Raw genomic sequence first — 24,193 nt, 5'->3', positions numbered from 1 at the left:
GAGGCTGGTAAACAGACAGCTAATAGTAAACAGACACAGATAACATCCAAATACACAGACAAGTTCCTGAATACACGAACACTTTAACTACATTATCCAGAGATAGGTAAACAGCAGGTTAATGAATCATGTTACTGGAAGCTAGTCAGTTTTAGCACGAGGCCTGCCATTGCCACAGATATATACATTGTAACAGCATAACAGCATATATTTTCCCCACAGTCAAGTTCCTTGTGGCTTCATTTCTTTTGTGGTGAAAGTCCTAACATTGCTTCCCCCCCCCTTTTCAGAATAAAAAACAAGAGGTTAAAAAAAAGCCTTCAGAATTGCTTTGCTTTTCTAAAGCAGGCAGACATTGCTACAGAAGTGAAAAGTCTTAGCGTGAGAATTTCCTGGATCCTTTTATCTACAGTACATTATCTCAATTTTAGGTTAGGCTTAGAAGAGAAAAATACTAAAAGAAAAGATAAGAAGATGATAAATTGTTGTTGTTTTGTAGTAACTAAACTAAGGAAAGCATCAGACTACCTGCAATCTTTTGGCCAAAATCTGGGCGATTTGAAGCTAATTCATCCCTTGTCCCACTCCAGGGACCCGCTTTTGGCAATGCACCAGGTTCTAGTTTACCTGAAGTAATGAACAATACGATAGATATGCGTAAGTAAATGCAAGTAAAAGGAGGAGGATACTGATATTACAGTTATTGAATTGTATCTACTTCAGGAAGTAGTGCTGGGGACTAATCAGATAGGATTTGTAAATGCACGCCCAAGTAGTGCGGAAATAAGTAGTTTTAAGAAGGAGATTAAATCATTGATCGAAGACCCAGTAGGACTAGCAGAGCAGACAGAACAGTTCCTTGGGCCAAATGTATATACTGGGCGAGAATGATGTCAATCATGAACATTTTATTTACTGGGGAATAGAAAGCAGATAATTCATAGGGCAGCTATGACCAAGCGGGAGGAGGAACATCTGCCCGGGGCAAACCAGACCAGAAATATCCCAATCAAGACCCCCAGACAACTCTGTGCTCTGAGTTTCATTTATTTATTTATTTATTTATTGTATTTAAACCCTGCCTATCTAGTCATTTTGACCTGACTCATGTCCTCTGAAGATGTCAGCTACAGAGACTGGCAAAACATTAGGAAGAACAACCTTCAGAACATGGCCAAACAGCCTGAAAAACCCACAACAACCATCAAATACTGGGTGTGAAAGCCTTTGGGATGTTTATTCAATTTTGCCTGGGGAATTGCATTATTTAGTCAACGACAAAAATCCTAAAAATGTATCACAGGTGTCTGACTATACTCATTCCATTAGTTAGATTAGGGATCCTAAGCTTTTTGAGGTAAAGTTTTAGAGGCAGAACTGTGACAATAGTAAGAAACAGTAAGAATTCAATAAAGTTTACAACAGTAAAATGTCAAGGAAATATGGCTAGTTTAGCACCACGCTTAAGTTGCCAGGGCCAAGTCCGCAGAAGCGAATGAACCCTGAGGAAGTTTGACAGATCTCAGTATGATCGAAGGACTTATAGACACTGTTATAACTGCACAGAGTTTGGGCATATTCAATCAAATTGTATAAAGAACAATAAAAATAAAAATGGGAAAGATGACGTCAGACCAAAAAAGTTTACTGTATAAAACCAGTGGGAGCCAATGAAGGAGGTTGTAACAATGGTTCTGTCTCCATGGCAACTAGCACAACAGAAAATTCTGATGTGCCACAAGCCAGAGTTGTTCACTGCTTTCTTATAAAGGCAGATAATACTTTACTACAGAACCTTGGTGAGAAAATTCTTATTAATGAGAAGTCTTATGTGGGGGTTGTTGATTCCTGTTCCCACATAACCCTGTGTCATCCTGATGTGGTTCCTAAAGAACAAATACTTCCAAATCAAAATGTTGCAATCAAGCGAACAAGTACTATGCCAGTGATTTTACCTGTGGCTAAAATAAAATATAGATACTGGATTGAAATTTGGAATGTGGCAATTTCTGATCAAATCCCAGCACCTTCTTTGATCGGATTAGTCTCACTCAGCATGTGCAGAGTGCTTTTGTAGTAACACGTTCCCAGGAAGGGCAGTTAAAAATCTCTGAGGGAAAAATGGAATCCCAACTTCTGAAAGTAATCTGGAAGGCACCAGTTTGAAAGAAAACTCTGACATGGAGGAAATGGCAGAAGTAATATTTATGGAAAACCCTAATAATTCATCATTTGATAAGGAACAGAAGGAGGACATCACCCTTACGCAGTGCTTTGAGAAAGCTAAGGGAACTCCCTCTTTATTAACACCTGAATGCCCAGAGAGATATATAATAGATAACCATGTGTCATATAGGGAAGTTTTCTTAGCATCTCGGAGGGGTGGAGATGGAAACCTTAAACAACTGATTGTGCCTGGAAAATATAGAGACAAGATCTTAAGCAAGGCACATAGTGATGCTTTCGGAGCTCATATGGGAATGTCACGTACCAAACAAATGGTTGCAAGGAACTTTTACTGGCCAGGAAAGGCTCAGCAAGTTAAGCAGTTTTGTCAGACGTGCGATACCTGCCAAATGAGTGGTACCGGGGAGGACAAGACAAAGGCTAAGCTATGTTCATTGGCAGGGATCTCGACTCCTTACCAACTGCAAAAGTCCTTAGAGATTGAAGGGTAAAGCTGGAGAAATGTTCATGAAAAGCAGAGGGGCTGGTGTGATGAAAAGGCTTAGGAAAGAGCATTCTGTCCCAAGGATGAAGTGGGGATGCTGAGACCCATAGAGGGGAGTAAATTGCAGTTAGCCTGGTCAGGACCTGTCAATGTGTCACAATAGGACTGGAAAGACGAAGGGACTAGTGCTGGGAAGGCTCCTCACGCAGCTGCAAAGGCACTGAAAATCTTGCGAGGCAAACCCCTAAAGCACTTGTTCTTAACCTTGGGTTACTCAGGAGTTTTGGATTGCAACTCCCAGAACCCTTTAAATGTGGTAGCGAATGCTTTCTCCAGAAGACCCAATGATTAAGTGTAAATGTAAATGTTTATATTTTATCTGTAATCTAGAGAATTTAGTCTAGAGAAAATGTTTATGAATGGGTGGTTTTCAGGACTGTATAATATGGTAAGTAAATGCATTACTTGATAGAAGGCCCTATGGCAAGTATATACAGTGGTGCCTCGCAAGACAAAATTAATCCGCTCCACGGTTAAAGCTGTCTAGCAAAAATTTCATCTTGCGAGGCACGGTTTCCCATAGGAATGGACTGAAACTTAATTAATGCGTTCCCAAGGGGAGAAAAAGTCCAAAACAAAAAATTAAACTAAAGTCACTTACCAGGTACTGTAGACCACTGGTTCTTAATCTTGGGTTACTCAGGGGTTTTGGACTGCAACTCCCAGAAGGCTTCACCATGAACTGTGCTGGCTGGGGTTTCTGGGAGTTGCAGTTCAAAAACATCCAAGTAACAAAGGTTAAGAACCACTGCTGTAGACTGCGCCCGGCTCCTCACAGTGCCTTGGTAGCCCCAGAACAGCCGGAAAAAGAGCGCCAAAAGGCTGAGAGCCGGCACCCAGCAGGGAGCCAGTAGCCATTTTGTGCTCTTCTCGACTCCTGTCCCCCTCCCCGCTAACAGCTGATCAGCACAGTGTCAGAGGCTTTTACGGGCTTTCCCAGCACGTAAACAGGCAGTGGAAATGCACTGGGGAATCCTCTAAAAGCAGCGCTTTGCTGAGGGGGTGGGGGAGCGGGTCTTAGGCCCGCCAATCCCCCCCGCACCCTCCACGCCACCCACCCACGGCAAAGCACCACTTTCAGAAGCCTCCCGGGTGCTTTTCCACTGCTGAAGAGGTTAAAGTAAAATACTGATTCTTTGGGTGACTTTACCCCTTCATGGACTGCTGCCTTGTCGTGGCGAGGGGGCTTGAGTAACTCAGAGAAGCTATGGGCTATGCTGTGCAGGGCCACCCAAGACGGACAGGTCATAGTGGAGAGTTCTGACTAAACGCAATCTTTGCCAAGAATGCCCCATGATCAGAAACAAAAGGCTAAAAGATATGACGCTGGAAGATGGGACCCTCAGGTCAAAAGGCGTCCAACATGCTACTGAGGAACCTGCACTGTATCCCAACTCTCCATTCTGCTTTCTTAAATGTAAGGTCATGTTTTTTTACTGTGACACAAGAGCTTTGGGCTCCCGACACACACACAGGCTCAGGGTGCTTCCGTTGACTGAAGCATCTCGGTGGGGCAACCAACCATCATCCTTCACAGGCTTGGCCCAAGAGGCGATGACATCCTTACCTGGGGAGACCTCGATCCCAGCAGGAGGTCCTCGCACAGAGATCTCGAGCCTCGATCCACGCTCCTGTTGGGGGCAATGCGGGGTCACCTCCTCAAAGGACACTGAAAGCGGGGAGGAGGAGCTTCGTCTTGGTGAAGCTAGCAGCTCTCGGGAATAGCTCCCGGGGAAAGCTAGAACCACTTCGGTCTGGGACCCTTCCAGAAATGGGGGGGGGGCAAGGAAGAGTCAGGAGAGACCCTTCTGCAGCAGCTGGTGAGCCACAGAAGTTAGAAGATTGGGCAGCAACTCGATTTGTCTTTCTTCTGGAAATTCACATCAGCACAGATGAAGATGGGCGCCATTTTTGGCAACTAGCCAAAGACAGCTCCGTTTGCCGACAATAAGAAAACAGAAGCACGGCGAAAGTACACATCAAAGTAAGTGGAAGCCCTTGTTCTATGAAAAACCTCATTAAATGAAGAACAAGTGATTGTGTGCAAATTTATGACCAAATGAGATAAGGAGCAGCATTCCTAGCATTCCAGCTTTACCCAAGCTGAAGGTCGAGTTATTTCTAAAGGAACAGCCAGGCAGAAATAGCTCGTGTCTCCATTAAAGGAGGAAAAATAACTCTTGAAGAATCAACTGATGGGCCTTGAAAAAATAAATTCTGTTGCAAGCTGTTCACTTTGGACCCCTTTTCCTCTGTGGTTATATATTTTTAGACTGTGTGGGACTCTGCTTTCCGTGGATAATATATTGCCGGGACTCTGATTGCTGGATCTCCCTGTTCGGGGGAGGAGAAGGAAGTCTTTGGAAGTAAAAGGAAGAAATGGACTGTGAGCTGTGAACTGGGGGCTATGTGGTTTGAACTGAACTGGGATCTTGTCAAATGACATTCTAATAATAGAGTCTTGCCGGGTGAAGGTTAAAACAAACTTGGAGAACAGAAAAGAAGGGAAAAGAAGAAGCAACCGGTCTGAAGATATTAGCGACGTGTAAAAGGACTGGACTACAGTACAAAGACACTTGAGAGGTTTATGTTTTAGATTCCATCTCTTACTTGAATGTACCTGCTATCTTATTGCTAATATGGTATAGTTGCAAGGTGAAATATTAGAAATATTGGATGTGTACTGGGGTAAAGGGGAGAGGGAATTTTAAGTGAAAATAGTGGAAACAGAAAATGGAACCTCCCCCTGAGAAAATTACAGATCGGTGGCTAGACTGGAAAACCTCTTTTCAGATGTCACTGTTGCAAAAATTCATGCAGGTAAATTATTATATTGACCAGATGGAAGACGTGATTGGAGGCTCTAGGGGAGGGAAGGTAGCAGAGGTTACATTACACCAAAAAGAGATCTCAGAACCGGTTGTATTGATGAAGATATCAGATAATATACAAGGGATGGAGGACCACCCAGTAAGAGATGTAGCGATAGCAGATAAGGAAATTGAGGTTGAAAAGCAAACTTTGAATGATATTGTTTCCCCTTTTAAAATATGGAAGAAAAAAGAGTCGCAGAAACAAACAAGCACAGGGAGGAAAGGGGAGGGGAGAGCAGGATTTATATTATTTTGGGTCTGCTGAGTGTATTCTCAAGAAAAAAGGAGGGTGAAAGGGGATATATTTCACAATTGGCCTTGGTGTTCTGATGCTGTGGGAATAACATAGATTTAAGTTGTATTACACGTATAAGTTGAAAGGTAAAGAGGTTAATACATAGACAAAATAGTCAAAAGAAGAAGAAGAAAAAGAAGAAAGATGAACCTTTATTGGAACATTAATAGATTAGATGTTTATATACTTGATATGCAAGATTGAATGATTATGCATTTGATGTTTTCTTATTCTCAAAACCCTTTTTCCATTCCCCCCCACTGCCCTTTGCCTTTTGTATTCCTTCCCCATTACCCAATAGTTTTGGAAAAAAAAAAAAAAAAAGGACACTGAAAGCGGGAAGGAGAAAAAGGTGACCCACACGTTTATACTCCACCCCTTTTCCTGACGTGCAGAGAGACTTCCCTGCCCTCCGTCCCCCAAACACTCCCAGCTGGGAGGGAGGAAACGGCCATCTCCAAGAGCCCTTGCCTGGCTTAAACAGGTACGTAATGCATATGAAGGAATGAATTTATTGATTTCAGGGATTTATAGAGGGCTTATTTTACTGCTACCATTCTAAGGGGTTTCTGAGAAAGAGTGGCCCTAACCCCCCTCCCCCAAAACCAACTTTTGCCCCACAAAGAGGCCAAACAGGGCACTGGAAGCAAAACGAATTGGGGAAAAAGTGGAAACAAAACTTAATTTTTAAAACAGGGTAGCTCTCTTCTCCCCCCAAAGGGAACCCAAAAAGCCCCATGGCCAAGCGTGGGAGGAAATCCCTTGGTGTGTGTGTATGGGTCACCCAGAGTGTAGGTCTGGAGAAGGAAGAAAAGGTGGAGGGGGGGAAGACGGAGGGAAAAAGGGAAAGGGCACCAGTCTCCATGACCGGGGGTGGGGGGTGCGTGGGGTGGGAGAAAACCACCACCCCTCCGAGGATGATTTCCTGCGTGCACACACGGCATGGAGAGGACCCTGCCGAGCTTGTTTGTCCCCCCCCCGAGTGGGATCGTGACACCCCTGAAGAAAGAGGGGGGAGGGTGTCCTTTCTTTCCAGGCGGAGCAACGTGGGCGGGGGCTTTGCTGCGCTTCCCTTCCCCCCCCCCCCCCGATTGCCTGGAGAGTGGTGGGCGCCCTAATGGTCATTTTTGGAAATCACACGCACCCACCCACAAACACAACACAACTCTCTCTCACACACACACACACGGACCCTCGGGGGCCCCTTTGTCTGGGGAAGGCAAGGAGGGGGAGAGGAGGAAGAGAATAAAGGGGCAGAAAAGAAACAGTGGCCGCTTCTCCTTCCCTTTGAAAATCCCCCCCCCCGAAGGAAGGAAAGGAAAAAAAGGACAAGGGCGGCCTCTATGCACCGGGGGGGGAACAAACCTCCCCAGGATGAGTCCCTACACGGACACGCACTCAACTACAAAGCATGGAGAGGGTCCTGGCAACCTTCCTTGTTCCCCCCCCCACGTGGGATCAGGACTCTCCGTCCTCTCCACCCACCCCACCCCCGAGGAAGAGAAAGAAGAGAAGGAAGGGAGGTTGAAATGAGGCTCCTTCTTCCTTCCCTCCAGGCGGAGCAAAAGCGGCGGGGGGGGGCGTTTGGCTTCGCCGCGCTTTTTCCACCGGGTTGAAAAGAGACTCCCCCCCTCTCCCCCCCCCCGTACGGTTCCTAGGGAGTCGGTGGGGGCCCGAAATGTTCATTTTTAACAACCCCTCACAACCCACACAAACACACATACACACCTGCCGACCTCCCACGCCTCCTTCCAAGTCCTCTGGCGGGAAAGAGGAAGACCATAGAGGTGGGAAAGAGAGAACGGCAGGCGCCCGGCTTCCGCTTCCGGTCCGATGGGAGAGGCAATCCTCTATCTCCTTCCTGGCTCTATGGTCTCTACCCTACCCCCCCCCCCCGGCGATGGGAACAGGGCGTAATAATTATTAAGAATAATTAAGAGCCCCTGCTCTTGGTCTTCTTGGGGAAAGGGGGCCCATGAATATTAAATATATATATATATATATATATATATATATATATATATATATATATATATATATATATATATATATATATATATATATATATATATATATATATATATATATATATATATATATATATATATATATATATATATATATATATATATATATATATATATTTTAAAATACAATTAGAAGGTGAAACGGGGGAGAGGAGGAAGAGAATAAAGGGGCAGAAAAGAACCAGTGGCCGCTTCTCCTTCCCTTTGGACACCCCCCCCCCCGAAGGAAGGAAAGGAAAAAAAGGAAAACGGCGGGGGGGGGGAACAAACCACCCCAGGATGAGTCCCTACACGGACACGCATTCACCTACAAGGCGTGGGGAGGATCCTGGCAACCTTCCCTGTCCCCTCCCCCCACGTGGGATCAGGACTCTCCGTCCTCTCCACCCACCCCACCCCCGAGGAAGAGAAAGAAGAAAAGGGGGGGGATTGAAATGAGGCTCCTTCTTCCTTCCCTCCAGGCGGAGCAAAAGCGGCGGGGGGGGGCGTTTGGCTTTGCTGCGCTTTTTCCACCGGGTTGAAAAGAGACTCTCCCCCCCTTCCCCCCCCCCCGTACGGTCCCTGGGGAGTCGGTGGGGGGCCTAATGTTCAGTTTTTGCAACCCCTCACAACCCACACAAACACACATACACACCTGCCGACCTCCCACGCCTCCTTCCAAGTCCTCTGGCGGGAAAGAGGAAGACCATAGAGGTGGGAAAGAGAGAACAGCAGGCTCCCGGCTTCCGCTTCCGGTCCGCCGGGGAGAGGCAATCCTCTACCTCCTTCCTGGCTCTATGGTCTCTACCCTATCTCTCCCCCCCCCGGAGGCGATGGGGACAGGGCGCAATAATTATTAAGAATAATTAAGGGCCCCCACCCTTGGTCTTCTTGGGGAAAAGGGGACCATGAATATTAAAAAAAATAAACAATATATTATTTAAAATACAATTAGAAGGTGAAAACATGGAAATGTGGAAAAGATTAAAACTGGCTGCTAAAATGGGGTTCAGGGATTCAGATGTAATTGTCAAAAGCCTGCCTGAAGAGATGAGTATCTTTAGCCTCTTTTCAGAAGGGTAACAGGGAAGGGGCCATTCCTGATGTCTCCAGGGAGAGGGGGCCAAAACACACTGAAAATACAAAATAAAGAAGAAAAAAAGAGATGAAATGTATCATCAAATTAGAACCAGGGCATGACCTAAAGGCACATTACAGCCATTGAAGGCTCGCTTGTTGTTCAGAAGGATGGGATCGAGATGCCTTTATGAGAATATTTGGCCACCAGGGCCCTGGCCTGACCCCACCTTGGTAATTCTGCCCAGAGGCCCATGACTGTGGCTGATGGTGCAATGTGTACATCTGGTTCAGTTGTGAAGGAAGTCCATGTTGTGGAAAGTGTGCGAGAGCCAAAGCACTCTCCTCCCTGCACAGGCTTCCTCTCCTCCACGGTGACAGACCGATGCACAAAGCCAAAGCTAAACGGTTCAGTGTGCACAACGGGAATGAAGTAATCAGCAAACGGCTGACAGTTAAAGGCTTCCTTTTGTGATTTCAGGGTATATGTCGCTTGGTCATAATGCTTGATTCCACCCCAAAATGGCCCAAGGAAGGCTTGAATCAGTGGCAGAATGCCATTGATGATGGTGCCTCTCCTGCTAGGGCCACACAACAGGATTTTGACCAATAGCTGGTGCCCTCTCTCGCTCCACAACAGCAGTGGCTTCCGCTCAGCGATCCACCATGCCAGCCCAGCCCTCGTGGAGCCCAGAAAGGCAACGCGAGCGGAACATCGCCCACCGAGTCATGCAGGAGCAAGCAGCGCCCAAGCGCATACAAAAGGCTAAAAGATATGAGGCTGGAAGATGAGCTCCTCAGGTCGGAAGGCAACCAACATGAGGAAGAGCAGAGGACAAGGACAAGTAGCTCCAGAGCTAATGAAGTGGTTAGGCCAAAGCCAAAAGGACGCTCAGCGGCAGACGTGCCTGGAAGTGAAAGGAAAGTCCAATGCTGCAAAGAAAAATACTGGCAAATAGAAGGGGAAGATATGGAAGCAATGACAGATTTTACTTTCTTGGGGGCCATGATCACTGCAGATGGTGACTGTTGTTGTTTAGTCATTAAGTCGTATCTGACTCTTTGTGACCCCATGGACCAGAGCATGCCAGGCCCTCCTGTCTTCCACTCCCTCCCGGAGTTTGGTCAAATTCATTAATTTTGTGGCTGCTATCGCCATCTGCCCCCTTCATGGATTGCTGACTTGTCGAGGCGAAGGGGCTTGAGTAATTCAGAGAAGCTATGGGCTATGCCATGTAAGGACACCCAAGAGGGAGAGGTCATAGTGGAGAGTTCTGACTAAACGCGATCCACCTGAAGGAAGAACTGGCAAGCCACTCCAGTATCATTGCCAAGAATACCCCATGAACCTAAGGCTGAAAGGTATGATGCTGGAAGATGAGCCGCTCCGGTTGGAAGCTGTCCAACATGCTACTGAGGAAGAGCAGAGGACAAGTACAAGTAGCTCCAGAGCTAATGAAGTGGTTGGGACAAAGCCAAAATGACGCTCAGCTGTGGATGTGCTTGGAAGTGAAAGGAAAGTCCGATGCTGCAAAGAAAAATACTGCATAGGAACCTGGAATGAGAGATCTATCAACCTTGGTAAGCTGGATGTGGTCAAACAGAAGATGGGAAGAATAAACATTGACATCCTGGGTATCAGTGAATTAAAATGGATGGGAATGGGCGAATTCAATTCAGACAATTATCATATCTACTATTGTGGGCAAGAATCCCATAGAAGAAATGGAGTAGCCCTCATAGTGGGAAAAGCTGTAATGGGTTATAATCTCAAAAATGATAGAATGATAGAACTGGATACGTAAACATTGATTGGTTCAAAATTGGGAAAGGAGTATGACAAGGCTGTATATTGTCCCCCGGCTTATTTAACCTATATGTAGAATACATCATGCGGAAGGCTGGACTGGAGGAATCCCAAGACGGAATTAAGATTGCCGGAAGAAATATCAACAATCTCAGATATGCAGATGATACCACTCTGATGGCAGAAAGTGAGGAGGAATTAAAGAATCTTGTAATGAGGGTGAAAGAGGAGAGTGCAAAAAACAGCCTGAAACTCAACATCAAAAAACTAAGATAATGGCCACTGGTCCCATCACCTCCTGGGAAATAGAAGAGGAAGATATGGAGGCAGTGACAGATTTTACTTTCTTGGGCTCCATGATCACTGCAGATGGAGACAGCAGCCACGAAATTAAAAGACGCCTGCTTCTTGGGAGGAAAGCGATGACAAATCTTGACAGCATCTTAAAAGGCAGAGACATCACCTTGCCAACAAAAGTCCGAATAGTCAAAGCTATGGTTTTTCCTGTCGTGATGTATGGAAGTGAGAGCTGGACCATAATGAAAGCAGACCGCCGAATAATTGATGCCTTTGAATTGTGGTACTAGAGGGGGCTCTTAAGAGTTCCCTGGACTGCAAGGAGAACAAACCTATCAATTCTAAAGGAAATCAACCCTGAGTGCTCACTGGAAAGAGAGATCCTGAAGCTGAGGCTCTTGTACTTTGCCATCTCATGAGAAGAGAACACTTCTTGGAAAAGACCCTGATGTTAGGAAAGTGTGAAGGCAAGAGGAGAAGGGGACGACAGAGGATGAGATGGCTGCATAGTGTCTGCGAGACAACCAACATGAAATTGACAGAACTCCGGGAGGCAGTGGAAGATAGGAAGGCCTGGCATGCTCTGGTCCATGGGATCACGAAGAGTCGGGCATGACTAAATGAGGAACCCAATCTTGGATCCTGCTCCTCATTGGATTTGAGATGCTAACTTAGCCATTCAGAAATCAGAAGAAAATATCAATTTTATGCCCTGATGTTTCTTTGACCTGTGCCCAAGCTGTGCCTGAAAGTCTGGGAACCATTATTGCTGCCTTCCTCCCCTGACATTCCAATGTGACTTTGGGCATCCCTTTTGTTATTCTAAGTGTAGCCATCTGGCCATACTTTACCACAACCTCAGTTCCTGGTGTAGGGTGGGGGTTGCTTTGTTTATTTGGATGGGCCATAAATGCTTATCAGCAGTGCTATCAGCTAGGTGTGAATGGTCTTTGTTGTTCCCAGGTCTGGGTTGAGGCAGAGTTAAAACAGAATGGAGTTTGTAAAACATCTAATCAATGGGACCATTTGGGAGGGCATACATTCTAGGCATTGCAGAAATACAAAATATAGCAGGAGTACAAATATAAAGTACATTTGGGATAAGGTACATTTGTTGTGGTATAAAGAGCATAGATACAATATTGTTACAGCTACATTGTGGACAAGATGTTATAGTACATAAGAGAGATTCTCAAATTTATTGATACAGTTGATAGTAATAAAATACAGTATCATTATCTCCCCCTATCAGTTTCCCCTTCCCTTTTTCTGGGGTTGCCCTGGGATTGGACAGCTTGCCCAAAGCCACCCAGGCAGGATCTTCTCTTTGGAGGCACAGTGGGGAACTGAACTCTTCAGCTGTCCTTTCAGCGCTGTCTGGAGGCTGTACTGCAATGGATGCAGGAGAATGGGTTGAGGCTGATCCTGGACAAGGTGGATGTCTTGAGGGTGGGCGGCCCCTCCATTGGCGGTTTGGGAAACTCCCTCACTTTGGGGGGGGGGTGACTCTCACCGCGAAGAGTGAGGTTCGCAGCTTGGGAGTACACCTGGATCCGGAGCTTACCATGGCAACCCAGGTGGCGTCAGTGGTCCACTCCACCTATTACCATCTATGGCAGATTGCCCAGCTGCGTCCCTATCTGGATGGTGGGGCCCTCACCACTTTGGTCTATGCACTTGTAATCTCAAGATTAGACCACTGTAATGCACTCTACGTGGGGCTACCTTTGGGATTGATGCGGAAACTTCAGATGGTGCAGAATGCGGAAGCCAGACAACTTAGTGGGACGAGAAAACACCAGCATATCTCTGCCACTCTGGCTGCCTTGCATTGGCTGCCCATTCATTTCCACATTGATTTCAAACTGTTAATGATGACATATAACAGTTTTGGACCTAGTAGAATGCCTTCTCCCACCTAGATATACTCAGGTCACTCGCTATAGCCAGGAAAGACGGCTGAGGGGCCTAATGCCGAGAGAGGCCCGGAAAGAAAGAACTAGAGACTCGGCCTTCTCGGCAGTGGCCCCTCGACTTTGGAACAGCCTGCCATCAGAGATCCACCTGGCACCCTCGCTGGACGTTTTTAAGAGCCAATTAAAGACTTGGCTCTTTAGGCAGGCCTTCCCTCCCGTCAATACTTGACATTTATTTCTTACTTAGACTTTTGGTTATATTTTCCTATCATGATTAATACTTTATTGTTGATTTAATTGTTGTTTAAACTGTTTCATGAATAATTTTATTGTAAGCCATCCTGAGTAGACGTTGTCTAGAAGGGCGGGATAAAAATCAATCAATCAAACAATCAAACAAACAAACTCCCAACCTCTGGCTCCACAGCCAGATACATAATTGACTCAGCTATTCAGATGGGGGTGGGGTGGGAAGTAACCAATTGACACTAATTTAGATCTGCAAGCCTTTTCCATTCCTTTGCTGTTCTGTGCCATAAAGTCGGAGCTGACTTATAGCCACCCTAATAGGGCTTTTAAAGTCAGTGAGATATTTAAGGAATGGCTTTACCATCTCTATTCCCCCAGTGAGTTCCAGTGGCTGAGTGGAGATTCAAACCCTAGTCCCCAGAGTCCTAGTCTGTCACTCTATCCACTGGGTTTAGGTGGTGGTGGTGGTGGGGAACAGATGCACAAATACCAGCTGGAGGCATTCAAGAGAAAAATTGGACAATCATTTTTCAGATCTGCTTTGATTTGGATGCCTGCGCTGTGAGGAAGGTTGGACTCCATGGCTTTAGAACAGGCCCTTTCCAACTCCATCATTCTTCTGTGACCAATATGGGTGACAGCTGACCTGACCAGAAGAACGCAAGTAAAGGGTCTTTGGGCTTAGCAGGCCACAAGCGAAACAGGAACCTGCAGAAGTTGGTTCCTGTTTAAGACAAAGAATGCAAACAACTGTAAACAGGCGTTGCCAATGGTGGTTGTCTTGTGCTCTGGATTCTGGGTTCTACCATATGGCATCAAAATTGGACATTGTTTAGAAGAAGTTCTAAGACTAGGTTACTATAAATTGGGTGAATTGGGAACAACAGAAATCATGAATCAAACCCCTTCATTTCCATCAGTATCTGGAAACCAGATCCCTTTACTGCAAACCCAGCATGGTCTTTCTCCATCATGAGCCACTTCGGAGTCGGTGTGTCTTACAGTAAGTTCTATTGCGCAGTTCCTTTTGAAGCAGGATGTCGTCCACCTTTCCGCACTCCGGAGTTTGAGTAGTTTCTCCTTCTGTCACCTCCACGTTTCCCCTGCCTTGATTACACACCAAACATCTGGTGCACACACACAGCTGTGCCCAGATGTCAAAGATCCCGAGCTGATAAACCCCCGCAGGAGGCCTGCGGCAGGCGGGATAACAAGGGTCCTTTTCACCTAGAAACACAATCAGGGCTGACGATGAAGAATCCCGTGAATTGCACCGTGAAGAGAGAGGAGGCATCTAATAAAGAGCGTTATCAGACGGGCAATAGCACGCGGCGGCGGGGAGAAACCTGGACGTCCCTAATACACGTGAAGCTCATTCCAACGTTCAGGGAGGGTTGCCGCCACAGAAAGCTCCCTCTAGGAAGCCCCATCCCTCTCCCCCTGAAGCCGAGACCCTCTTGGCCCTGCCCTGCCCTCCCCTCCGCCCCAAGGGCAAGGCTCTCGCCCGCCCCCTGCCCGGCTTTTCCGGCCAGGGGAGGCGCTTCGCTCCAGGGCGAGGGAGAGGCAGGAAGGGTCGCTTTCTCCTGATTCCGGCAGCGGCCACACAACTGCCCCCCCCCCCCCCGCAGCCATCAAGGTCCCTCGACGGAGCCCCGATGGCCGGAGCAGCAGCAGCAGCAGCAGGAGGGAGCGCAGCCACCGGGTGGGGGGCGCCTCGGGCTCCGGGGCAGGGTCTCCGCCTGGGCGGTGGGGCTCCGTCCTGGCCCCCGGCGGGGCTCCTGGGCCCGGGCAGGCTCCCTCCCTCCCTGGCCGGCGGCTTCCGACGGGGCTCCGGCCGGCCCAGCTGCCCCCAGGAGCCCGCCCTGGCCCATCTGGAGGAGCTGGTGCGGAAGCTGCGGGTGACCGAGGAGAGGGAGCGGGACCCCCCTCGCCAGGCCGGCTCTGCCCCACTTCGCTCCGGGCTGGTCCCTGCGGAGCTGGGGGTCCAGAAGCCCCAGGTAGGTGTGGGATCAGGGGACAGCCCTGTAGCTTTGGGATAGAGGAGGGAACCCTGGTGAGGTTTTCTTCCCCCCCCCCTTCCAAAAAGGACAGCCCCTTTCTCCTCTCTCTCTCCCCCAGCGACGAAAAGAAAGGTAACTGGGGGAGGGGAAGGATGCGATGGGGTCGGGGCTTAAAATATTCCAGGGAGGAGTGGGCGCAAGGGAGAGGACAGAGGCGCAGCTGGAAGCCATAGTCTTAAGCTCTCTGGCCCAGAAGACTGGCTGATGATGGCCTTTGGGGAGCGGGCAAACTCTGCCCTTCCTGGCTGATGAGGAGCCCTGCTGGGCGTGGAAGCTGGCCCCACTGAGGATTCCTGGCAGGGGCCCATTCAGCTGCTGGCCTGCAGCCAAAACTGGGTGCACGACCTAGGGTTGAATCCCAGGTAGCTCTTCACTCATCCTTCCCAGGTCAATAAAATGAGGACCCAACTTAATAGGGTTGCCTGCCTGATCAACTTGTAAAATCACCCAACCAGTGTTTTAAGCGCTATGTGGCAGCTTTTGGCTTTTTCTGTAGATTGACGAAGCTCTAAAGCCTATCCTCCTTTTGAAATCGGTGTGTGGGCCATCCCATGGGGGCAGCCCCATTCCCTCCTGTTCACTAGAGCGGCTTCTGCACATTATGCATGAGGAAGGTGGGAAAGGTCATTATGACCTTTGAAGGCTTGGCCAGAGGGCAGGAACTTTACCCCACTGTGGACTAGCTCCCTGACTCAACAAAACCTTCCCAGATCTCTCCCTCCCCCCACCCCCGCTCAGTATGGAGGAAGGGCTAAAGAACTAAAAACCTTGCACATTTTAATCGCTTACGTGCCGTTGGTCCTAATTAAAGTGTTGCCCATTTGCAGAGGGGAGAATTTAGATTGTGTAGGTTTTCCGGGCTGTTTGGCCGTGTTCTTAATTTAGATTTTGTTTCGTTCCTTGGACATTCCTTTCTTTTTCTTTTTTCTTTTCCTAAGGTGAGGCACAGGAACTTCTTTTTCTTGGCTGGAACGAAACCTGAAAGGGAGAAATCCCTAGTCCCCTGGTGGTTTTGAATATGGCTGGGGTGTGATATATCCATTCTTTGGGGTTCCATTAAGCCCATCCCGTGTATTGGGGGGGGGAGAGAAAGGGAAACCCGCCTCTCTTGATACATTTTCCTTCCTGGAACTACTAGGAAAGGCATAGAGACATTTCTGGCTCCCCTCTTTTAACCCAATATAATTTTAGATAAAAATGAAGTGGAAATGCTTAATGGTTCACCGTCAAGGATCTGGAAAAGCAAGTACTTTTTTTAAAGCCTGTGTTGTTATTAAGAGACTTGAGCAGGACCGCAATTTATTTGTTTGTTTGTTTGTTTATTTATTTATTTAATTTATACCCCGCCTATCTGGTCGGTGAGGACCACTCTAGGCGGCTAACAACAATAAAATACAATAACAATATAAATAAGCAATTCTAATTAGTAAAAACACTACAATACATTACATAGAGTGCAAAACAGAAACAGTAAAGAGGGAAGAAGGAGGTCAAGAAGAATATGATGGAAAGGCCTGCCCAAGAGAGGCAAGAGAGGCTACATCCGTTTAATCTCAAGACTAAACACCTAGAGAATGAGGATTCGTGATCAAGGCTCTTCCCTCCCATCATGTTCCACCTTAAAGTCATGCGTCTTTATTTGGTGTAAGCTTTCATCAAACACCACCCACTTCTTGGGATGTCTCTCAATACCAACTACACTCAGTGCACCTGAAGAAAACACACTGGGGTCCATAAAGGTTATGCCATTTCATTCATATATTTTTGCCCTGTCTTTCTGAATAGGACCCAAAGCGGCTTACAAACAACGAAAGACAATATTTAAAGTTGAAAACACTAAGTGTACGGTGGTGGTTATCATCATTAGAAGATAATATTTAAAACTATCAACAATGAATAAAAAGGGACTGTGAAGGGTCGTGTGATTGGGCTTCCCTTGTCTTCAATAAAACACCATTAGACGGTTTATCAAACAACTTGTGTTCATTTATTGCTTCACCCAACGGGGGTTTTAACCTTAACATGTTTGTTTAAACTTAGACTCTTGTTCAAGCAACGGCTCTCGCAAGGGCAACAGAAAGCTTTCTTCCAGAACGTTTCCCAAACTCTGGTCCCACAGACCGGCACAAACTTGTCCTTGACCCCTCAGTTCCCAAACTCTGGTCAGTTGCACTTGGAAGCATGAGGGTCTCTTCATCTCCCATCCATCCCCAGGATGGGTCTCCTTCTCTTGCCGATTCCCCCCAAGGTCCAGGAAGCATCCCATCTTCCTCAGTTCTTCTAAATGCCATGCCCGTCAAGCCTCTCTTTCTTTAGCAATGGCCTCCTGCTGTTCCCTAATCTTTCTTCTCCATTCACGCATCTCGGTTTCACCCCAATACAATGGCCTTTGGGGTAATCCCTTCTTCCTCCGATTCTCCGCTTCAGCTTTAGGCACCCGGACTTGTTCCCATTTTCCCGTCCACGGGTCCTGCAACCATATCCATTCCCAACCTCCAGGAATGATATCCTGTTCTGTCTTCACTTCCCCCAGCCCCTCTTCTTCCACCACCTCCTTCCTTCCCGCCAAATCTTCCTTAAAAGGCTTAGATATTATTAACCCTTTCCAGCTCTCGGGTATCCACCGCCTTTGACACCCCTTTCCCTTGTGGATATGCCTCTAAATCATGAGTGTCTGAACTTTGATCTCTTTTACGACTTAGGGTAGTCGGTGGACTAGTCTGAGTTTGTTTAGAAGTCTTTATGAGAGACGGCTTGACCAGAAAGACCCGGTACTTCTGGTCTTTCCCTTCACAGGGACCTTACAGCATCAACAGGCAATATTAAGGCAAAGATCAATATGTATACCCGCCCCCCAAAAAAATGTCATTGAGAAAAATGGAAAACAAAAATGGAAAACGCAAGAAGTACTAACAATCCAGTCAAAGCAATAACACATAACATTCTATCTTAAAAAATCGCACACATGTAGCTGGTTTACTGAGGGAAGGCGTGCCTGAAGAGCACGGTTAATTACTTAAAATATGAAACTAGTGAGGTGTCAGTGGTTCCACCGCCACCTGTAGAAATGTCAGCCTGGTGAGCATGATTATTTTAGTCTGTATCTTGTATTTTGTAAAAATATTTTGTTAAAGATTTATTTTTTTAACCTTTCTCTCTTTCTGTTTTTAAGGATGGTGTTGGTCGATTTAGCTGTGCTGGTCCTAAGATACAGGCGACGATGGACGACAGCAGCCTAGGAGAAGAGCAGACCAGGCCTTCCTGGACATTCATGACCCTCAGACCCCGGTTCTGGGACCAGTATTTGGTGCATGCTGGGCAATGCCGCAGAGACAGCTGTTTGCAGCCATCCTGCCAGGACACAAAGCGGCTTGTCCAGCATCTTCAGGCCTGCAGATGTAACAACCTTGAGGACTGCCAGCTTTGTAATCAGCTGATCACCATCTGCTATGTCCACGCCCAACACTGCAAGGAGAACCACTGTCCAGCTCCCTTCTGTCTCGCCATCAAGCCTCAGCTCCTGAAGATGCCGATGTGGCTACTGCTGGCAAAGGTGAAGCACGGCAAGATGGTGGCCATGAGCACCGCTCGAGCACAAAGGGTGAGCCGGTCTGTACGGGCTGCAAATGCTGCGTGGAAGACTGGCATGAATGCCCAGAGGCCTGGGTGTGTGAATGGCCCGATCATGTCCAACATGCAGCCGGAGCCGTGTCCTTTTGCAGCGCCCTTCCCGCAAATGGGGCACGGTTTGAGGCTGCCCAGCACACAGCCACCGCCCTGCACCATCCCCTGGAGTGTTATGTCCTTTTTAAGGAGGACCATGAAATCCTTCAGGTTCCCAGAGGAGAAAGCAGGAAGTCTCAGCCCACGTTAGACCTGCCCTCAAAACATGCCTTCAGCCACAGCCTGCCTTGCAAAACCCTTTTAGCTGCCACTGCTGCCACCACAATCGCCACCAGACTAGCACCCTCCACCTGTCTTGCAGGACACCATGTGATGCAGAAGGGCCCTTGCGTCTGACCAGGAAACACAACTTCGGGGAGGGGGGAACTAGTAGCCTGAACACCGACGACTGCAGCTAGTGGCCAGGATCTCTTTAATGCTACAACAGACTGCTTTCTCCAACCCTGATCCCTCTAGGAAACCACCACAGCCGCTGAGCAGCCTGAGGACACCCTAGTTCACAGCCACTTACCCATCACCAGCTCATCTCCCATGCAGGCAAACTCGACATTTTCCCCTTCCGTTTCAGTGGCACATCAGCTTCCCCCAGAAACGGAACAGTCTCATAAGTAGGACTCTGCAGGGTTAGAAGCTAAGGTTTGTTTCCCGGGTCATCAGGAATTATCATTTCGGCTGTCGGATTTGCAGCCGTCCTACAGCAACTGGCAACCTGAGTGTTTGCCAGGCTCACTCTGTTCAGTAGCAAATCCACTTGCTGGGGCAGTAATGGCAGCCGGCTCCCCATTCTTGCCTTGGATAGTGAATGAGGTGATGACTAAGCTTTCACCTTCCACCGTTTTTGTGATGTTTAGCCTACACCCATGCTGGGGAAAACAGAAAGTTTAGGAAGTCACTCTGTGGAAGAAGGTCAGGAAATTAGGCACCATCTTGAGGTTGCTGGACTATAATATACCATGAGTCCCAGCTAGCATTTCCAATGGCCGAGGATGATGTAAAGTGAAATTCAAGGTATCTGCAGTGGCCTACTCTTACTCTTGAGAATGCTTATTTGGTTATATGTTGCTGTCGCCTTGGAAGAAGGCTAGAAGTCTGGATCTGATCTCTCAGTCTGCAAACTGTTGTAGTTGCTAAGGAAATGTTTCCTGTAGTTCTTTTTCAAATAAAGAATCATTCTATTTTTCCTTGTGTTTGTTGTTGTTTAATCATTAAGTCGTGTCTGACTCTTCTTGACCCCATAGACCGGAACATGCCAGCCCCTCCTGTCTTTCACTGCCTCCTGGAGATTGGTCAAATTCCTTGTGTGTACTTGTGATTTTATTCAGGCTGATACTTTCTGGGTATCCAGGTGTCAAAAAAAGAGGACTAAGTTGGGAGCTACGGAATGGAGAAGGAGCAACAATGGGTTCTCGCTTTGATTCAGCTTTTCTTTAGTCATGGAAACGAGATCTGGTATTTCCAGAGGCAGATGTTCTGTGAGGGATCGGAGACAGAGGAACCCTTAACTCCTTTTAACTGAAGTTTAGATCTCACAGGCATGGAATTGTCAGGGAAGGATGAGGGCAAAGTCCACATAAACAAGTTCCCAAGTCCTATCCCAGCCTAATATCCAGTGTGTGCTGTGCATCTTTTGTGCTGTCAAGTTGGAACTGACTCAAAGTGACCTAATATGGGCATTCAAGGTAAGAAAGATACCTAAAGAATAGTTTTACCAGTTCCACTCCCCCAGTGAGTGTCCATGGCTGAGCGGGGTTTTGATCCTGTTCTTGAGAGTCCTAGTCCATCACCCTATCTGCTACATCACACTGTGAATTTAGTAGGGACCCTTTATTAAGTTCTCCAGGTAGTTATTTCTCTGTATCTTATAACCTATGAAGAAAGTGAAGACAGGCAACTTTAAATATGAGCACATTGCCTTTTGGGGGTCTTAACTTCCACTCCGTGTAAACAGGTGTGAACGCCACTCTTTAAGTTTCTAAAGTGTGATGAGGGGACCTTGCTTCTGTCACACTAAGCTCATTAAAGATTATGAGACTTTTTCTCATCAAATGCTAGTCAAGAGGATCAGCCTATTGACGACACCCTAACCATGGATAAAGTGACATTCCAAATTTTATTTATGAATTTCCTTAGCTAGGGAGCAGGAGGGTTATATAGCCACTATATTTGCTTTCCCATACCTGAAAAACTGCCTAAGCTGTTGCCTGCTGGCTGAACTATCCTTTGGAGAACTGAATGAATGGAACTTATCCTTCTGTCTGGGAGATGAGGTCTGGTTTTCCGGATGCTCTCAGAGAGACAGATGTGCTGGTTGGATGTCTTGCTACAAAATCCTCTGATCAACTACACGCCTTTCTTTGACTCCCTTGCAGATGAAAGCACAGTTTACATGTTCCGCGTACACTGTATACCTGCCCATATCCACCTTGACATCTGGAGACCCACAGTGAAAAGTGTGAGGAACAGAGATTCATCTGTTTATCATCACTGCTTAACCGAAGGCTGGGGGATCATTATTCTCCATGTGAAACCTCCAGTTTGGATCCAGGACGCCCCACTTCGCCTGGGGGAAATCCACAGCCAGCCGGCGCTTTGTAGAACACCAGCTTCAAGGAAAGGGAGAAAAACATATTCCCCTCACAGACCATCTTTCCTACTTTATTCCCACTTTGGAGCAAAAAGCCAGATAATTTTGCACCCCCAGCATCTTGCAGAAACAAAGGAAAAGGATGGAGGGATTCTTTCAAAATCTTCAGTCCGCATAGACCTGGACACGTTTTCTGGACTTCTCACTCCTCCCCCAACATCCAATTTCCTACCATTTACTCCTGAAGATGTTTTGGGGAATCTCCAGTGCACCCTGGTAGCTCAGATGTGTAAGCAGGGTGGGGATGTAGTCATCTTGTGGACACGTCCTCTCCCGGCACCCACCAAAGTCAGAAGGAAGGACAGTTTCCAGGCTAAACATTTAAGTCAATTGTCAGGATCTATTTTCATCCCTGAAAGAAACATCTGACCAGCCCAAACCGATCCGAGTAAATTAGTAGACGGATCATGGCACAACTTTTTTCTGTCTGACCATGGAAGTTTCCCTGAACAGCGGAACAGGGCTGGATCCAGACCCAGACTCTGAGGCTTCAGTAAGGCACTCCAGATATTAGAGGAAGTGGCTGGTGGTGTTTCAAAATAAATCTTCAGTCTTCCAGGCGCCTCCATGTCCTTTTTTGTAATGCTGATCAGATCCAATCCCAGTTATCTCTTTGAGTAGCTCAGGAATGAAAAGTGCCTGTTTGAACTGGAGAAAACCTTTTGAAATACTTTTTTCTGCTGGAAAAATCCCCCGCCCAACCCAGAATAATCATTTTATCAGGTGACACACCTTTTGGTGAGGTAAGTGAGTCCGTGTTAATAAACACCTCTGCCCAGCAGCTCCACTGGCTATCTGTCAGTTTTTGGGCACAATTCAAAGTGCTGGTTTTCACTTATAAAGCCCTAAACAACTTAGGTCCAAATTACTTGAAGTACCTCACTTCCCTGAACCAGCCTGCTTAAAATAATCAGGTGAAGTCTCTCTCTCTCTCCCTTTCTCTTTCTCTCTCCCTCTCTCTAAAGTACCTTAGGTCCTCTAGAGCAGTGGTCCCCAACCTTGGGCCTCCAGATGTTCTTGGACTACAGCTCCCACAAGCCTACACCACCACCTCTTCTGACCAGGATTTCTGCGAGTTGAAGTCCAAGAACATCTGGAGGCCTAAGGTTGGGGACCACTGCTCTAGAGCACTGGTTCTTAACCTTGGGTTACTCAGGAGTTTTGGACTGCAACTCCCAGAAGCCTTCAGCACCAGCTGCCCTGACTGGGATTTCTGGGAGTTGCAGTTCAAAAGCATCCGAGCAACAAAGGTTAAGAACCACTGCTCTAGAGCAGTGATCCTCAACATTGGGCCTCCAGATGTTTTTGGACTTCAACTCCCAGAAACCCTGGCCAGCAGAGGTGGTGGTGAAGGCTTCTGGAAATTGTAGTCAAGAACACCTGGAGGCCCAAGGTTGGGAACCACTGCTCTAGAGGAAAAACTGAATATAAATATTATAAATAATATTATGTCCCTGTCACACTCCTCTTAGTTTTTTTATTATTATTTGATATACAATGGATGAAATCCTGTTACTTAAATTTATGTCTGCACTAGCTGATGGCATCATCAGCATGGGCTTTTATCACTCATTCAAAGTTTTGTTTTCCTTCTCCCACCCCACTCTCAGTTCTGAGGCTTCCTTGGGATTTGTCATAGGTCTGAGCCTACCGGGCAGTTAAGATCTAGCCAGGCAGCCCTTTTGAAAGAGCCATCCCTCAAGGAGGCAAGAAGGATGGCCTGTAGACAAAGGACGTTTTCGGCAGCTGCCCCCAGGCTATGGAATGCTCTCCTGACTGAGATTCGTCTGGTGCCGACGCTGATAAAATTTTGGTGCCAGGTCAAAAATTTCCTGTTCCAGAAGGCTTTTAATTGAAATAATAAATAAATAAATAAATAAATAAATAAATAAATAAATAAATAAATAAATAAATAAATAAATAAATAAATAAATAAATAAATAAATAAATAAATAAATAAATAAAATAAGGTGGTCAGGCACTCCCATTTCTTTAAGGACTTGCCATAGTTTGCTGTGGTTCACAGTTAAAGGCTTCTGCATAGTCAATGAAGCAGAAGTAGATGTTTTTCTGGAACTCTCTGGCTTTCTCCATAATCCAGCACAGGTTAGCAATTTGGTCTCTAGTTCCTCTGCCCTTTCGAAATCCACCTTGTACTTCTGGGAGTTCTTGGTCAACATACTGTTGAAGCCTACCTTGGAGGAATTTGAGCATAACCTTGCTAGCGTGTGAAATGAGTGCAATTGTATGGTAGTTGGAACATTCTTTGGCCCTGCCCTTCTTTGGGATTGGGATGGAGAGTGATCTTTTCCAATCCTCTGGCCATTGAGTTTTCCAAACTTGCTGGCATATTGAATGTAGCACCTTAACAGCAACATCTTTTAAAATTTTAAATAGTTCAACTGGAATGCTATCATCTCCCCTGGCCTTGTTGTTAGCCAAGCTTTCTAAGGCCCACTTGACTTCACTCTGCAGGATGTCTGGCTCAAGGTCAGCAACCACATTATCTGGGTTGTCTGGGGCAACCAGATCTTTCTAGTATAATTCCTCTGTG

At 46.8% G+C, this 24,193-nt stretch overlaps 2 protein-coding genes across 3 annotated transcripts in view; one reads left to right on the top strand and one right to left on the bottom strand.

Annotated features, from left to right (window-relative positions):
* Window positions 1-7,722, bottom strand: part of LOC110071058 (uncharacterized) — a 47,690-nt gene extending 39,968 nt beyond the window's left edge. Inside the window, exons 1-2 of one of the 2 annotated variants that reach the window (XM_078387847.1) lie at window positions 7,628-7,671; window positions 529-627 (exon numbers count right to left, since the gene is read on the bottom strand). The gene's annotated coding sequence lies outside the window, so the exon portion shown is untranslated. Of the gene's footprint in view, window positions 1-528; window positions 628-7,627 lie in introns of both variants that reach the window. The other variant, XM_072987988.2, reaches the window with a different exon arrangement.
* Window positions 7,723-14,752: 7,030 nt separating this feature from the next.
* On the top strand, window positions 14,753-20,176 carry LOC110070196 (uncharacterized). The gene is made up of 2 exons (XM_020777839.3): window positions 14,753-15,248; window positions 18,484-20,176. Exons 1-2 carry the CDS (start codon window positions 14,907-14,909, stop codon window positions 19,183-19,185), a joined length of 1,044 nt encoding a protein of 347 aa, XP_020633498.3. The 5' UTR covers window positions 14,753-14,906; the 3' UTR covers window positions 19,186-20,176.
* Window positions 20,177-24,193: the final 4,017 nt, after the last annotated feature.

This window comes from Pogona vitticeps, chromosome 2 (genome assembly GCF_051106095.1).
Source record: "Pogona vitticeps strain Pit_001003342236 chromosome 2, PviZW2.1, whole genome shotgun sequence".
NCBI lineage: Eukaryota > Metazoa > Chordata > Lepidosauria > Squamata > Agamidae > Pogona > Pogona vitticeps.
This window is presented reverse-complemented; position numbering and strand designations above follow the sequence as displayed.

Excerpts from the sequence above, each read along its gene's own strand:
- LOC110070196 (XM_020777839.3), top strand. The coding sequence starts at position 14,907 with ATGGCCGGAGCAGCAGCAGCAGCAGCAGGAGGGAGCGCAGCCACCGGG. Across the intron at positions 15,249-18,483 it reads TGGGGGTCCAGAAGCCCCAG|GATGGTGTTGGTCGATTTAG; the intron begins GTAGGTGTGGGA and ends TCTGTTTTTAAG.